Here is a 17,389-nt window from a genome sequence, read left to right as displayed (position 1 = left end):
GGATGACTTCACTATTATTCTACAATGTATAAAATAGTTTAAAAAATAAAGAAAAACCATTGAATGAGTAGGTGTGTTCACACTTTTGACTGGTACTCTATTTGAATCAAACTAAATGTGGTTTAGGTGCAACGGCTTTCTTCCGTTGAAGGAGAGTCGGACCAAAATGCAGCGTGGTTAGTCGATACATCTTTAATAAAGAAAAAACACCAACAATACAAAAACAACAAACGGAATGTGAAAACCTCTACAGCCTATCTGGTGAACACTAACACAGAGACAGGAACAATCACCCACGACATACTCAAAGAATATGTCTGCCTAAATATGGTTCCCAATCAGAGACAACGATAATCACCTGACTCTGATTGAGAACCGCCTCAGGCAGCCATAGACTATGCTAGACACCCCACAAAAACCACATGACAAAAACGCACCACAATAACCCATGTCACACCCTGGCCTGACCAAATAAATGAAGACAAACATACAAAACTTCGACCAGGGCGTGACAGTAGGTTAAGATATCTGAACATTTAAAGTTGATATAACTCAGAATACTTCAGGCAGCACAATAACTTGAAATGATAAGCTGAAAAAGCAAATATTTGTTTTCAGTGGATATACAAGTCCAGTACCTCTGGATCCTTCACTCTGCTCTGCACAGAATAACAATGAGCTGACGAGTTCAGATAGGAATGCCATTTGTAATCAGACGTCCAAGTCAAGGCACTGCCATTAAACAGAAAAACATAAATACCTTTCAATTTAATTATTTTCTAAAAGATTCATATTTCAGTCGTAGTAGCCAAATTCAGTAGCATTGAAATGAAGATTTAGATTTTTCCGGATCAAGTGCAGACACACACCTCTTAGAGAGTATGTGAAAGGGTGGGATAAGATTACTCAAGGCCACTGCAGCACTTTGTAGGCGTTAACACAGGCAGCCCAATTCTTTTGACCAATCAGATCAGATCTGCAAAAGATCTAACCGTGTTGTGTAATGGTGAGAGGTTAGGTCTTGGGGCTATGATATTTGTGCGCCTGTAACTTTCTGACTCATAGCCAAGAAATCTGTAATGCATTTTGACATTTTTGCAGAGGTCTTAGTCACACAATGTTACATCTATCTAAGATGTTTGTTGCAGTATTTCTCAATGATTTCTCAATGTGCATGAAAACTATCCATCACTCTGTAAATGACAACAAACAGTTAATTGAGGAATCCCATCCACTCCTACTAGGAGTACTGCTGTTGACAAATCACCAATGAAGGGGCGTAGACTCCGGCTACCGATCTTCGACTTGCCTCAAGAAAACATTTTGTGTGCTTGTACAGCCGGAAAAAACCTTCCCGAACACCAAAAATAAGAAAAATGTCACAAAATGTTGTCATTACATATGCGCAAAATATTTCCACTGGGAAGCATGTGACACTCCCTAACCCCAAACCCTACCTTCATTTTAAACCAATGAGGAAATTCAACATTAGTTCTCTGGTCAGTCACATCCCATTAGTTTTTCCCAACCTCTTGGTACGGAGGAGGTGGCGGGTCATACACGTTGGCGTAGGGAGGAGCTTGTGTTGAAGGCAGCATGGGAGGAGCTTGTGTTGAAGGCAGCATGGGAGGAGCTTGTGTTGAAGGCAGCATGGGAGGAGCTTGTGTTGAAGGCAGCATGGGAGGATATTGTGTTGAAGGCAGCATGGGAGGAGCTTGTGTTGAAGGCAGAATGGGAGGAGCATATATTGAAGGCAGCATGGCAGGAGCTTGTGTTGAAGGCAGCATGGGAGGAGCTTGTGTTGAAGGCAGCATGGGAGGAGCTTGTGTTGAAGGCAGCATGGGAGGAGCTTGTGTTGAAGGCAGCATGGGAGGAGCATATGTTGAAGGCAGCATGGGAGGAGATTGTGTTGAAGGTAGCATGGGTGGAGCTTGTGTTGAAGGCAGCATGGGAGGAGCTTGTGTTGAAGGCAGCATGGGAGGTTGTTGTGTGGAAGGCAGCATGGATGCATGGGAGGAGCTTGAGTGAAAGGAAGCTTGTGTGAAGCTTGTGTGGAAGGAAGCATGTGAGCAACTTCCTTGGAAGACAGCATGGGAGGAGTTTGAAGAATAGTTCCCATTTCCATGTTGGTTGCAAAGCTAAGTTAATAAACAGATCACTGGTCTTTTTGAATCCCACCGTACCTTCTCCACTGTGCAATCCGGTTTCCAAGCAGGTCACGGGTGCACCTCCGCCACGCTCAAGGTACTAACCGATATCCTAACCGTCATCGATAAAAGATTGTACTGTGCAGCCGTCTTCATCGACCTGGCCAAGGCTTTCGACTCTGTCAATCATCGTATTCTTATCGGCAGACTCAACAGCCTTGGTGTCTCAAATGACTGCATTGCCTGGTTCACCAACTACTCCTCAGACAGAGTTCAGTGTGTCAAATCGGAGGGCCTGTTGTCCGGTCCTCTGGCAGTCTCTATGGAGGTACCACAAGGTTCAATTCTCGGGCCTACTCTCTTCTCTGTATATATCAACGATGTCGCTTTTGCTGCGGGTGATTCCCTGATCCACGCAGACGACACCATTCTGTATTCATCTGGCCCTTCTTTGAACACTGTGTTAACAAACCTTCAAACGAGCTTCAATACCATAAAGCACTCCTTCCGTGGCCTCCAACTGCTCTTAAACGCTAGTAAAACTAAATGCATGCTTTTTAATCATTCACTGCCCTCACCCGCCCGCCTGACTAGCATCACTACTCTGGACGGTTCTGACTTAGAATATGTGGACAACTACAAATACCTAGGTCTCTGGCTAGACTGAAAACGTTCCTTCCAGACTCATATTAAACGTCCCCAGTCAAAAATTAAATCTAGAATCAGCTTTCTAATCCGCAACAAAGCCTCCTTCGCTCACGCCGCCAAACATACCATAGTAAAACTGACTATCCTACCGATCCTCGACTTCAGCGATGTAATTTACAAAATAGCCTCCAACACTCTACTCAGCAAACTGGATGCAGTCTATCACAGTGCCATCCGTTTTGCCACCAAAGCCCCATATACCACCTACCACTGCGACCTGTATGCTCTAATCGGCTGGCCCTCGCTACATATTTGTCGCCAGACCCACTGGCTCCAGGTCATCTATAAGTCTATGCTAGGTAAAGCTCCGCCTTATCTCAGCTCACTGGTCACAATAACAACACCCACCCGCAGCATGTGCTCCAGCAGGTATATCTCACTGGTCATCCCCAAAGTCAACACCTCCTTTGGCCGCCTTTCCTACCAGTTCTCTGCTGCCAATGACTGGAACGAATTGCAAAAATCACTGAAGCTGGAGACTTATATTTCCTTCACTAACTTTAAACATCAGCTATCTGAGCAGCTAACTGACCACTGCAGCTTACATAGCACATCTGTAAATAGCCCACCCAGTCTACCTACCTCATTCCCATATTTGTTTTTATTTACTTTTCTGCTCTTTTGCACACCAGTATTTCTACTTACACATCATCATCTGCACATCTATCACTCCAGTGTTAATTTGCTAAATTATAATTACTTGCTACTATGGCCTATGTATTGCCTTACCTCCTCAAGCCATTTGCACACACTGTATATAGACTTTATTCTTTTTTTGTATTGTGTTATTGACTGTACGCTTGTTAAAATTCCATGTGTAACTCTATGTTGTTGTTTATTCCATGTGTAACTCTATGTTGTTGTTTATTCCATGTGTAACTCTATGTTGTTGTTTATTCCATGTGTAACTCTATGTTGTTGTTTATTCCATGTGTAACTCTATGTTGTTGTTTGTTCCATGTGTAACTCTATGTTGTTGTTTATTCCATGTGTAACTCTATGTTGTTGTTTATTCCATGTGTAACTCTATGTTGTTGTTTATTCCATGTGTAACTCTATGTTGTTGTTTATTCCATGTGTAACTCTATGTTGTTGTTTATTCCATGTGTAACTCTATGTTGTTGTTTATTCCATGTGTAACTCTATGTTGTTGTTTACTCCATGTGTAACTCTGTGTTGTTGTTTGTGTCGCACTGCTTTGCTTTATCTTGGCCAGGTCGCAGTTATAAATGAGAACTTGTTCTCAACTGGCCTACCTGGTTAAATAAAGGTGAAATATATATATATATATATATTTTAAGTAAAAACCTTTAAATACTACTTAAGTTGTTTTTTGTACTTCACATTTACTATTTATATTTTGGACAACTTTTACTTCATTACATTCCTAAAGAAAATGCTGTACTTTTTACTGCAAACATTTTCCCTGACACCCACTAGTACTCATTACATTTTGAATGCTTAGAGGGACAGGAAATGGTTCAATTCAAGAGAACGTCCCTGGTTATCTCTACTGCCTCTGATCTGGTGGACTCACTAAACAGAGAACGTCCCTGGTTATCTCTACTGCCTCTGATCTGGTGGACTCACTAAACAGAGAACATCCCTGGTCATCTCTACTGCCTCTGATCTGGTGGACTCACTAAACAGAGAACATCCCTGGTTATCTCTACTGCCTCTGATCTGGTGGACTCACTAAACAGAGAACATCCCTGGTTATCTCTACTGCCTCTGATCTGGTGGACTCACTAAACAGAGAACGTCCCTGGTTATCTCTACTGCCTCTGATCTGGTGGACTCACTAAACAGAGAACATCTCTAGTCATAACTGCTGCCTCTGATCTGGTGGACTCACTAAACAGAGAACATCTCTAGTCATAACTGCTGCCTCTGATCTGGTGGACTCCCTAAACACAAATGCTTTGTTTGTAAATGATGTCGGAGTGTTGGAGTGTGTCCCTCATAGAGATTGCAGGCTGTAGGGTGAAGTTACCCCGAGACTCCGATCCTGGGTCTGTTTAGCATTTTCCTCACCAATGGTTAAGGTTAGGATTGGGGGAGGGGGACCTGATCCCAGATCTGTACCTAGGGGAAACTTCACCCTGAGCGAGATGTCAGTCAACATTCAAACCACTTCCTTCTTCATTGGAAAACATGCAAATGCTAGGTCACACGAAGAGTACACCTGCATCCCAAATGACACCCTATTCCATATATAGTACACTACTTTTGACCAGGGCCCATTGGGCACTATGTAGGGTATAGGGTACAATTTAGGATGAAGACCTGCATTTTATTATGACCATAGTTATAACTTCCGCCAGGTTGCAGTTCGGTTATAAAGTCATACATTTAAACAGAGTAAAAACAAAGGGGCTTTTTCTATAGTTGGAAGTGTGCCCCACCTGCACTCTTGTGGTTACAATTCTGACGACACAAGCATTGTTTTCCGGTCCTCTGAAACAAAGTACTGTGGTTTTGTCTTTTTTCCAGCACTGATCTGCGCGTACTGCGTATACCTGCATGTGAGGCACAACACTGTTGAACAGGATGATGGGAAATAACAAAGCAGCCCTGACAACCTCCACCAGAAACATGAAAACATTAACCCTTTATACACATCACTGAAAGACAACAAATGATTCACTGAATGAAACAGTAGAGTTTAGAACTTTAGAAAATGAGACAAAGTATTTAGAAAATAAGTTTATTTGATGTTAGAGGAGTTACCAGACAGGAAAACTGGTGATTCACGTAGGTGATTGTTTGACAATGAAATGGGTCCCTTCCCTCGGCCACGTTATTTCCAGAACCCACAAACAAATTGGTACAGAGGAAGACCTGTGTGCTCAGCCGTTATTAAGGTATATTGGGGTGCAACACATTGGCAGTCCAATGAAGGAAAACACTCAAACTGACCCCAACCCTAAACTTAACCCTCTTCTTAATTAAACCTAACCTAATTTAGTGCCTAATGAATATGACCAAGGAATGTTCCTAGTTCATTACGTGTGTCAATAGTTCAGTAATGATACCGAGGAAGACCTATGAAGCCCAGGTGGATTCCAGACTTACAATACAGAGAAATATGGCTTCCAGATTTGTTATTCAGCTGTCCCCATAGGAGAACCCTTTTTGGTTCCAGGTAGAACCCTTTTCTGGTTCCCTTTTGTGGAAAGGGTTCTACATGGAACTCAAAAGGGTTCTTCTACCTGGAACAAAATAGGTTCTACCTGGAACCCAAAAGGGATTTTCTACCTGGAACAAAATAGTTTCTACATGGAACCCAAAAGGGTTCTTCTACCTGGAACAAAATAGGTTCTACATGGAACCCAAAAGGGTTCTTCTACCTGGAACAAAATAGGTTCTACATGGAACCCAAAAGGGTTCTTTTACCTGGTACAAAATAGGTTCTACATGGAACCCAAAAGGGTTCTTCTACCTGGAACAAAATAGGTTCTACATGGAACCCAAAAGGGTTCTTCTACCTGGAACCAAAAATAGTTTTTCAAAGGGTTCTCGTATAGGAGACGAAGTGACCATTTTAGGTTCAACACGGCACCTTTTGTACAGAGGAATCAACACAATGTAAAGGGAACCAGGCCCATATTCATAAAGCCTTTGTGAGTAGAAGTACTGATCTAGGATCAAGGTCCCCCTGTCCATGTAACACCAACACATGTTATCTCATTTATAAGAAGAAGAAAAAACAGATCCGAGATCAGTACTTCCTTCTCTGAGAAGATTTATAAATATCAGCCCTGATTTCTTAATGAGTCGTCCCTCCTTTTGACATTTGATTGATGTATTATTTATTTTGGGGGTAAAACAACATGCCAATCACTTCCTTCTTCAGTGGAAAACATGCCAATACTTATCTAGGTCACGCAAAGACTACAACTATGTCCAAAATGGCACCTTATCCCCTATGTAGTGTACTACTTTTGTCCAGGGCCCATAGGGCACTATGTAGGGAATAGGGTACAATTTAGGATGCAGTTCTACATCTTAGTTTGACCACAGTAATCAATTCTGTGAGGGTGCAGTTTGGTTGTATAGTCCTCCATTTAAACAGAGTAAAACCAAAGGGACTTTTTGAATAGTTGGAAGACCCTTGTTTGTCCCATCTACACTCTTGTGGTTACAATTCTGACGACACAAGTATTGTTTTCCGGTCCTCTGAAACAAAGTACTGTGGTTTTGTCTTTTTTCCTGCACTGATCTGCGCGTACTGCGTATACCTGCATGTGAGGCACAACACTGTTGAACAGGATGATGGGAAATAACAAAGCAGCCCTGACAACCTCCACCAGAAACATGAAAACATTAACCCTTTATACACATCACTGAAAGACAACAAATGATTCACTGAATGAAACAGTAGAGTTTAGAACTTTAGAAAATGAGACAAAGTATTTAGAAAATAAGTTTATTTGATGTTAGAGGAGTTACCAGACAGGAAAACTGGTGATTCACGTGGGTGATTGTTTGACAATGAAATGGGCCCCTTCCCTCGGCCACGTTATTTCCAGAACCCACAAACAAATTGTCTCACATTAACAGAAGTGCTCAGCCGTTACTACGGCATATTGGGGTGCAACACATTGGCAGTCCAATGAAGGAAAACACTCAAATTGACCCCAAACTCAACCCTAACTTTAACCCTAGCCTTAAACCTAACCCTAACCTTAACCCTAGCCTTTAATCCTAGCCTTAAACCTAACCCTAACTTTAACCCTAGCCTTAAACCTAACCCTAACCTTAACCCTAGCCTTTAATCCTAGCCTTAAACCTAACCCTAACTTTAACCCTAGCCTTAAACCTAACCCTAACTTTAACCCTAGTCTTAACCCTAACCCTAACCTTAACCCTAGCCTTAAACCTAACCCTAACTTTAACCCTAGCCTTAAACCTAACCCTAACTTTAACCCTAGCCTTAACCCTAACCCTAACCTTAACCCTAGCCTTAAACCGAACCCTAACTTTAACCCTAGCCTTAAACCCAACCCTAACTTTAACCCTAGCCTTAAACCTAACCCTAACTTTAACCCTAGCCTTAAACCTAACCCTAACTTTAACCCTAGCCTTAAACCTAACCCTAACTTTAACCCTAGTCTTAACCCCAACACTAACCTTAACCCTAGCCTTAAACCTAACCCTAACTTTAACCCTAGCCTTAAACCTAACCCTAACTTTAACCCTAGCCTTAAACCTAACCCTAACTTTAACCCTAGCCTTAAACCTAACCCTGGTCCAGTTGTAATCAATGAGGAAATTCAACATGGGTTCGCAGGTCAGTCACGTCCCTCTAGTGTTTCCCATCGTACTGGTACGGAGGAGGTGGCTGGTAATAAGAGCTGGCATGAAGAGGAGCTTGTGTGGCAGGCAGCATGGGAGGAGCTTGTGTGGCAGGCAGCATGGGAGGAGCTTGTGTGGCAGGCAGCATGGGAGGAGCTTGAGGAGTAGTTGCCATTTCCATGTTGGTTACGTTTCTATAGCTAAGATCCATGGTCACCTCAGCCGAGGAGGCCTTTTGGATTCTACGGGTCATTACCAACGCCAGAAGCATTACAATGGCCTGCAAGTAAGAGACAATGAAATGGGTTTTATTTTCAACCTAGAAGATGTGGCTTGTCTATTGTAAACAGATGTGTTGTATAATACATATGTTATTAAAAATCAAAAGCATATATCTCCCCTTCCTCTCAATGAAGGCTGTTCTCTTTTTCCCCCCCTGCCCAATGTACTTAAGAAGGCTAGTCATGGCCGTCAATAAAGTGTTTGTCGTGAGACCGCTTGGAAAGGCATCTTAATCAGCGAAGCTTCATTAAAATATCAAGGTTGATAGGAGCAGAACAGTGACATTCCCTTTGTATCTGTGTGTTGTAGGCAGGTCTACATTATTTTACCTTTGTATCTATGGGTTGTAGGCAGGCCTACATTATTTTACCTTTATATCTATGTGTTGTAGGCAGGCCTACATTATTTTACCTTTATATCTATGTGTTGTAGGCAGGCCTACATTATTTTACCTTTGTATCTATGTGTTGTAGGCAGACCTACATTATTTTACCTTTATATCTATGTGTTATAGGCAGGCCTACATTATTTTACCTTTGTATCTATGTGTTGTAGGCAGGCCTACATTATTTTACCTTTGTATCTGTGTGTTGTAGGCAGGCCTACATTATTTTACCTTTGTATCTGTGTGTTGTAGGCAGGCCTACATGATTTTACCTTTGTATCTATGTGTTGTAGGCAGGCCTACATTATTTTACCTTTGTATCTGTGTGTTGTACACAGACCTACATTATTTTACCTTTGTATCTATGTGTTGTAGGCAGACCTACATTATATTACCTTTGTATCTATGTGTTGTAGGCAGGCCTACATTATTTTACCTTTGTATCTGTGTGTTGTACACAGACCTACATTATTTTACCTTTGTATCTATGTGTTGTAGGCAGACCTACATTATTTTACCTTTGTATCTATGTGTTGTAGGCAGACCTACATTATTTTACCTTTGTATCTATGTGTTGTAGGCAGGCCTACATTATTTTACCTTTGTATCTATGTGTTGTAGGCAGACCTACATTATTTTACCTTTGTATCTATGTGTTGTAGGCAGGCCTACATTATTTGACCTTTGTATCTATGTGTTGTAGGCAGGCCTACATTATTTTACCTTTGTATCTATGTGTTGTAGGCAGACCTACATTATTTTACCTTTGTATCTATGTGTTGTAGGCAGGCCTACATTATTTTACCTTTGTATCTATGTGTTGTAGGCAGGCCTACATTATTTTACCTTTGTATCTGTGTGTTGTAGGCAGACCTACATTATTTTACCTTTGTATCTATGTGTTGTAGGCAGACCTACATTACCTTTGTATCTATGTGTTGTAGGCAGACCTACATTATTTTACCTTTGTATCTATGTGTTGTAGGCAGGCCTACATTATTTTACCTTTGTATCTATGTGTTGTAGGCAGGCCTACATTATTTTACCTTTGTATCTATGTGTTGTAGGCAGACCTACATTATTTTACCTTTGTATCTATGTGTTGTAGGCAGACCTACATTATTTTAGCACTGCAGCTCCTGTTTTGGATGTGTGTAAAACCCCCTCCAGGATGTAGGTGATGTGTGTAAAACCCCCTCCACGATGTAGGTGACGTGTGTAAAACCCCCTCCAGGATGTAGGTGATGTGTGTAAAACCCCTCCACGATGTAGGTGACGTGTGTAAAACCCCTCCACGATGTAGGTGACGTGTGTAAAACCCCTCCACGATGTAGGTGACGTGTGTAAAACCCCTCCACGATGTAGGTGACGTGTGTAAAACCCCCTCCACGATGTAGGTGATGTGTGTAAAACCCCTCCACGATGTAGGTGACGTGTGTAAAACCCCCTCCACGATGTAGGTGACGTGTGTAAAACCCCCTCCAGGATGTAGGTGATGTGTGTAAAACCCCTCCACGATGTAGGTGACGTGTGTAAAACCCCCTCCATGATGTAGGTGACGTGTGTAAAACCCCCTCCACGATGTAGGCGACGTGTGTAAAACCCCCTCCATGATGTGGACTACGTGTGTAAAACCCCCTCCAGGATGTGGACTACATGTGTAAAACCCCCTCCAGGATGTGGACTACATGTGTCAATGCCCATCATGAAACGACAGTTGAACATCTTGGTGAATACCTGTGTGTAAAACCCCCTCCAGGATGTGGACTACATGTGTCAATGCCCATCATGAAACGACAGTTGAACATCTTGGTGAATACCTGTGTGTAAAACCCCCTCCAGGATGTGGACTACATGTGTCAATGCCCATCATGAAACGACAGTTGAACATCTTGGTGAATACCTGTGAACCTCTTATTTAGAAGTAATTTTTCTTGTAACAATTGTTTATTTTCATATTTATTTTTAATGTATTTTTTATGCCAAAACCCTTACCCTAGGCCTAGGTCACAAAGGTTCAACAGCATTACGTCATGTCTTATTTGGTGATATCACTAGGCTATTTTACATGTATTTATTGTTGTTGAAAAAACAAACAGATTGCTTGTTTTTTGTAGAATTTGATTTAAACCTAACTTATTAGAATGATTCAACATCCTGGTTTTATGGTGAGAACTTACGTGGAGTGCATACAATGCAACTTCTGGAGAAGTGTGAATGCGATCTGTAACATGGTGGCAGGGACTGGGAGACTAGTCAGGATTGAGGGAAAGATGAACGGAGCAAAAAACATTTTTAAGTAGACAAGTCAGTTAAGAACAAATTCTTATTTTCAATGACGGCCTACCCCAGCCAAACCCCAACCACCACCCCAGCCAAACCCCAACCACCACCCCAGCCAAACCCTAACCACCACCCCAGCCAAACCCCAACCACCACCCCAGCCAAACCCTAACCACCACCCCAGCCAAACCCTAACCACCACCCCAGCCAAACCCTAACCACCACCAAGGCCAAACCCTAACCACCACCAAGGCCAAACCCTAACCCGGACGACGCTGGGTCAAATGTGTGCCGCCATATGGGGAAACCAATCACGTCTGGTTGTGATACAGCCTGGAATCGAACCAGGGTCTGTAGTGACACCTCTAGCACTCATGCAGTGCATAGGACTGCTGTGCCACTCGGGAGTCCCACCCCCCACAAAAAAAGAAGTACAGAGAGATCCTTGATAAAAACCTTGTCCAGAGCTCTCAGGACCTCAGACTGGTTGTGCTCTTCTACGATACAAATGCAGCACTCACCGTAATGACCACGTAGAAAATACAGGTGTTCCTCACAATATTCATGTCCATGTAAATCTTCACAATTAGATCCATACAAGGCTGAAATAATACCAACAAAGGAATTACACAATGAATAATAACACCAACAGCTTTATGTTATGTTTAGCTATTAAATTAGAATAACTAGACTACTGTATGTATAGGAAAACCAACACTCACTTGTTTGTAAACAAAGCCATGCTGTATGCAGGGAGAAAATACACAAATTTCAGTGTTCAGTCCATACAAGTATACAGTGAATGTACAGACAGTCCCAGTGTAATTTCTGTACATGTAAGACCCAGTCTGACCTCAGTAAAAACACAGGACTCTAGTCGGAGAGGATAGCATGTACACGAGGAGGGGACGTGAGAACCCCAATCTTTATACCCATTGACCAATCCACAGCATTCACCCTGTTCAGAGTTTTAAGAAGAGTGAAACAAGAAACAAGACGAACGGCAAGGAAATTCACATTTAATTCAATATTTAACAGAATGATTTGAAAAGTGATTACATTTAATGACATGGGTGTGGATGGTTTCTTAAGATCTAGTTTAGACCAGTTTAACTGATTATAAAAAACCCACATCCTGTTAGATAATAACTTACAATGGTTTGCAGTTGCATCAGTCCTGGTACCACATCTCTTCCATTTGTGTGCAACGGGACGTACCCTTCATACCAGGCTTTCATCATATTTGGAAGCTGGAGATTTTTTGTGGGGGGGGGGGGGGGGGGATTGGACACAGAATTCAATAAATACCAATGTTGTTTTTAAATATTTGTTTAATTACATTTTTATAGACTTGAACCTGTAATTCTGTCCTACCTGTGGTGGAAGGTAGTAGGTCAGAAAACCCAGTCCAAAGCATCGCAGGCAAGATCCAACTGAATACTGCATCACCCCATGAGTAAAGGAAATAATAAACATTATATATTATGGGCAGTACACTGTACCCCATGATGTACTTGACTTGGTCTTAGTTAAACGGGTCAAATAATAAGTATTTCATTTGTTGATTATACCAATGAGATTTTGGCTTTAATACAGGGGATATCTGGGATTGAGCCATCGGTTTTTGGACTATTAAATTAACACTATGTAGCTATTTATTATTGAAGAATATAACTTATAAAGCCTCAGGAGCTCAGTTCAACCATCTTCCAGGTTTGAGAGTGGTTACATTTTTCAAGCCCCATCCCTCAGTGGTTAACAAAATAGCAGCAGGATGATGGCAATGTTTGAATCCCAGATTGCCCCTTTAAGAAATGAACGTACCGTGATCAGGAAGTATTGCCCCTTTAAGAACTGAACGTACCGTGATCAGGAAGCATTGCCCCTTTAAGAACTGAACGTACCGTGATCAGGAAGCATTGCCCCTTTAAGAACTGAATGTACCGTGATCAGGAAGTATTGCCGCTTTAAGAACTGAACGTACCGTGATCAGAAAGCATTGCCCCTTTAAGAACTGAACGTACCGTGATCAGGAAGTATTGCCCCTTTAAGAACTGAACGTACCGTGATCAGGAAGCATTGCCCCTTTAAGAACTGAACGTACCGTGATCAGGAAGCATTGCCCCTTTAAGATCTAAACGTACCGTGATCAGGAAGTTCTTGTTCTTCTTACGAGCTCCATGCAGACCCGTGATGCCAAGGAGAAAGGAGACCACACCTGCTGTGAAGATAGTCCATCTGACAGGAGACAGACGTTCATCTAGGTCCTTCAACATTAACACACATCCATCAGACTGGAGACAGACGTTCATCTAGGTCCTTCAACATTAACACACACCCATCAGACTGGAGACAGACGTTCATCTAGGTCCTTCAACATTAACACACACCCATCTGACAGGAGACAGACGTTCATCTAGGTCCTTCAACATTAACACACACCCATCAGACAGACGTTCATCTAGGTCCTTCAACATTAACACACACCCATCAGACAGGAGACAGACGTTCATCTAGGTCCTTCAACATTAACACACACCCATCAGACTGGAGACAGACGTTCATCTAGGTCCTTCAACATTAACACACACCCATCAGACTGGAGACAGACGTTCATCTAGGTCCTTCAACATTAACACACACCCATCTGACAGGAGACAGACGTTCATCTAGGTCCTTCACCATTAACACACACCCATCAGACAGGAGACAGACATTCATCTAGGTCCTTCAACATTAACACACACCCATCAGACTGGAGACAGACGTTCATCTAGGTCCTTCAACATTAACACACACCCATCAGACTGGAGACAGACGTTCATCTAGGTCCTTCAACATTAACACACACCCATCTGACAGGAGACAGACGTTCATCTAGGTCCTTCAACATTAACACACACCCATCTGACAGGAGACAGACGTTCATCTAGGTCCTTCACCATTAACACACACCCATCAGACAGGAGACAGACATTCATCTAGGTCCTTCAACATTAACACACACCCATCAGACTGGAGACAGACGTTCATCTAGGTCCTTCAACATTAACACACACCCATCAGACTGGAGACAGACGTTCATCTAGGTCCTTCAACATTAACACACACCCATCAGACTGGAGACAGACGTTCATCTAGGTCCTTCAACATTAACACACACCCATCAGACTGGAGACAGACGTTCATCTAGGTCCTTCAACATTAACACACACCCATCAGACTGGAGACAGACGTTCATCTAGGTCCTTCAACATTAACACACACCCATCAGACAGACGTTCATCTAGGTCCTTCAACATTAACACACACCCATCAGACTGGAGACAGACGTTCATCTAGGTCCTTCACCATTAACACACACCCATCAGACAGACGTTCATCTAGGTCCTTCAACATTAACACACACCCATCAGACTGGAGACAGACGTTCATCTAGGTCCTTCACCATTAACACACACCCATCAGACAGACATTCATCTAGGTCCTTCAACATTAACACACACCCATCAGACTGGAGACAGACGTTCATCTAGGTCCTTCACCATTAACACACACCCATCAGACAGGAGACAGACGTTCATCTAGGTCCTTCACCATTAACACACACCCATCAGACAGACGTTCATCTAGGTCCTTCACCATTAACACACACCCATCAGACAGACGTTCATCTAGGTCCTTCACCATTAACACACACCCATCAGACTGGAGACAGACGTTCATCTAGGTCCTTCACCATTAACACACACCCATCAGACAGACGTTCATCTAGGTCCTTCACCATTAACACACACCCATCAGACAGACGTTCATCTAGGTCCTTCACCATTAACACACACCCATCAGACTGGAGACAGACGTTCATCTAGGTCCTTCAACATTAACACACACCCATCAGACAGACGTTCATCTAGGTCCTTCACCATTAACACACACCCATCAGACAGACGTTCATCTAGGTCCTTCAACATTAACACACACCCATCAGACAGACGTTCATCTAGGTCCTTCAACATTAACACACACCCATCAGACAGACGTTCATCTAGGTCCTTCACCATTAACACACACCCATCAGACAGACGTTCATCTAGGGGTTTCACCATTAACACACACCCATCAGACTGGAGACAGACGTTCATCTAGGTCCTTCACCATTAACACACACCCATCAGACAGACGTTCATCTAGGTCCTTCACCATTAACACACACCCATCAGACAGACGTTCATCTAGGTCCTTCACCATTAACACACACCCATCAGACAGACGTTCATCTAGGTCCTTCAACATTAACACACACCCATCAGACAGGAGACAGACGTTCATCTAGGTCCTTCACCATTAACACACACCCATCAGACTGGAGACAGACGTTCATCTAGGTCCTTCAACATTAACACACACCCATCAGACAGACGTTCATCTTGTAGTTAACACTTGTAGTTTGTTCCAATGCATTTACTACAAGAGGGAAATAACAGGTTAGAAAATATTACTTACATTTTCACTGCTCCTGTAATACTTCCAAGGGGTGACAATGAAACTCATGCCACCAATCTGAAGAAAAATACATTTAGGGAGAAAAACGATAATAAAATTAATATATTCATAATATTGGACACCATTTTTAGATTTATTAAAAATAGTTTCCGTTATTGATTGATAAAAAATAAATCCAACACAATAACATGATATTTAAGTGTTGCGTTACCACTTGTAGGATTGTGAAGAAAAGCAGCCAGCCTCTAATAGAGCAGGAACAACACATGTTGCAGCTCTGGTCTCACCTCTGACTCGTTCTCTGAGAGAATGTGCATTGAAAGAAGAACTCTGGGTTTTCATTCATTTCCTGTAACCGACAAGTGTCTTGACAGTGATTTTACAGAGTTCCTCTTTGACATCAGGTTGGTGTTCATTGGTGCACATCATAAAAAATAAAATTTTAAAAAGTGTTTCTTATTGGACAGGTTCAGTTAGTCCCTCCCAGTTTGTTATCTGTCTTCAGTTTGGTGCCTAACGAATACAACCCAGGACTGTTCCTGATTCAGGTTGTGTTATAGTTAATGACCCCACGAAGACATACAAAATACAGATGGATTCTATACAGGTTATATGGGGAGAACTGAGGAATCAACACCATGTAAAAAGGGAGCAGGGCCCATATTCATAAAGCCTCAGATCTCCCCCACCGTCCATGTAATCTGACCGAGGATCAGATCTCCCCCCACCGTCCATGTAATCTGACCTAGGATCAGATCTCCCCCACCGTCCATGTAATCTGACCTAGGATCAGATCTCCCCCACCGTCCATGTAATCTGACCTAGGATCAGATCTCCCCCACCGTCCATGTAATCTGACCTAGGATCAGATCTCCCCCCACCGTCCATGTAATCTGACCTAGGATCAGATCTCCCCCCACCGTCCATGTAATCTGACCGAGGATCAGATCTCCCCCCACCGTCCATGTAATCTGACCGAGGATCAGATCTCCCCCACCGTCCATGTAATCTGACCGAGGATCAGATCTCCCCCACCGTCCATGTAATCTGACCGAGGATCAGCTCTCCCCCACCGTCCATGTAATCTGACCGAGGATCAGATCTCCCCCCACCGTCCATGTAATCTGACCGAGGATCAGATCTCCCCCCACCGTCCATGTAATCTGACCTAGGATCAGATCTCCCCCACCGTCCATGTAATCTGACCTAGGATCAGATCTCCCCCACCGTCCATGTAATCTGACCTAGGATCAGATCTCCCCCACCGTCCATGTAATCTGACCTAGGATCAGATCTCCCCCCACCGTCCATGTAATCTGATCTATTACGTAACTGAACCTAGATCAGCCCTCCTTGTGAGGTTTTAAGACTGGATTTCTTAATGAGTCAAAGTTGTTCTCTGAAGAGGCGGGCTGGAGGCGGGGATATGCAAATGAGGAAACCAAGTGAGTTACTTCTTTATTTCTGATGTGCCTCAAAAAGGGGAACAGCCATAAAGACATTGGTCACAGGCCTTGAACAGAAGACATTCTGACATGTACTGCAATCATTATACAACTCAACTATATAACAGGTAAATGTATATACAGCGTGATCAATATTTACCGTCAGACTTTAATATCTACGAGATGATAGCAATAAAACGGGGTGAAAAGTTCAACATTTCAGCATGAATAATACACAGTTCAGTGTATGGACAGCGAAGCCCCCCATTCAGAGAGAGACGTAGAGCAGTACACAATGAAACAGAGCTCCTTTAAAGAAAAAAAACACACTAATT

General features: G+C 42.7%; 1 protein-coding gene across 3 annotated transcripts; it reads right to left on the bottom strand.

The window, feature by feature from the left end:
- Positions 1-7,981: 7,981 nt before the first annotated feature.
- Positions 7,982-15,959, bottom strand: LOC124022038 (tetraspanin-8-like). 3 transcript variants are annotated; one of them, XM_046337089.1, is made up of 10 exons: positions 15,821-15,949; positions 15,610-15,666; positions 13,248-13,370; positions 12,478-12,543; positions 12,258-12,353; positions 11,957-12,061; positions 11,826-11,846; positions 11,625-11,705; positions 11,001-11,072; positions 7,982-8,433 (listed from the first exon to the last, which is right to left on the bottom strand). In XM_046337089.1, exons 1-10 carry the CDS (start codon positions 15,875-15,877, stop codon positions 8,164-8,166), a joined length of 948 nt encoding a protein of 315 aa, XP_046193045.1. In that variant the 5' UTR covers positions 15,878-15,949; the 3' UTR covers positions 7,982-8,163. The 3 variants fall into 3 exon arrangements, with proteins under 3 accessions (XP_046193045.1, XP_046193047.1, XP_046193046.1); XM_046337091.1 differs by lacking the exon at positions 13,248-13,370 and having other exon boundaries at positions 15,821-15,959; XM_046337090.1 differs by lacking the exon at positions 11,001-11,072 and having other exon boundaries at positions 15,821-15,943.
- Between the last annotated feature and the right edge of the window lie 1,430 nt (positions 15,960-17,389).

The sequence above is a fragment of the Oncorhynchus gorbuscha genome, unplaced genomic scaffold (genome assembly GCF_021184085.1).
Source record: "Oncorhynchus gorbuscha isolate QuinsamMale2020 ecotype Even-year unplaced genomic scaffold, OgorEven_v1.0 Un_scaffold_1279, whole genome shotgun sequence".
Taxonomy (NCBI): domain Eukaryota; kingdom Metazoa; phylum Chordata; class Actinopteri; order Salmoniformes; family Salmonidae; genus Oncorhynchus; species Oncorhynchus gorbuscha.
This window is presented reverse-complemented; position numbering and strand designations above follow the sequence as displayed.

Excerpts from the sequence above, each read along its gene's own strand:
- LOC124022038 (XM_046337089.1), bottom strand. The coding sequence starts at position 15,877 with ATGTGTTGTTCCTGCTCTATTAGAGGCTGGCTGCTTTTCTTCACAATC. Across the intron at positions 15,667-15,820 it reads TCTTCACAATCCTACAAGTG|ATTGGTGGCATGAGTTTCAT; the intron begins GTAACGCAACAC and ends ATTTTTCTTCAG. Across the intron at positions 13,371-15,609 it reads ATTACAGGAGCAGTGAAAAT|GACCTAGATGAACGTCTGTC; the intron begins GTAAGTAATATT and ends TTAATGTTGAAG.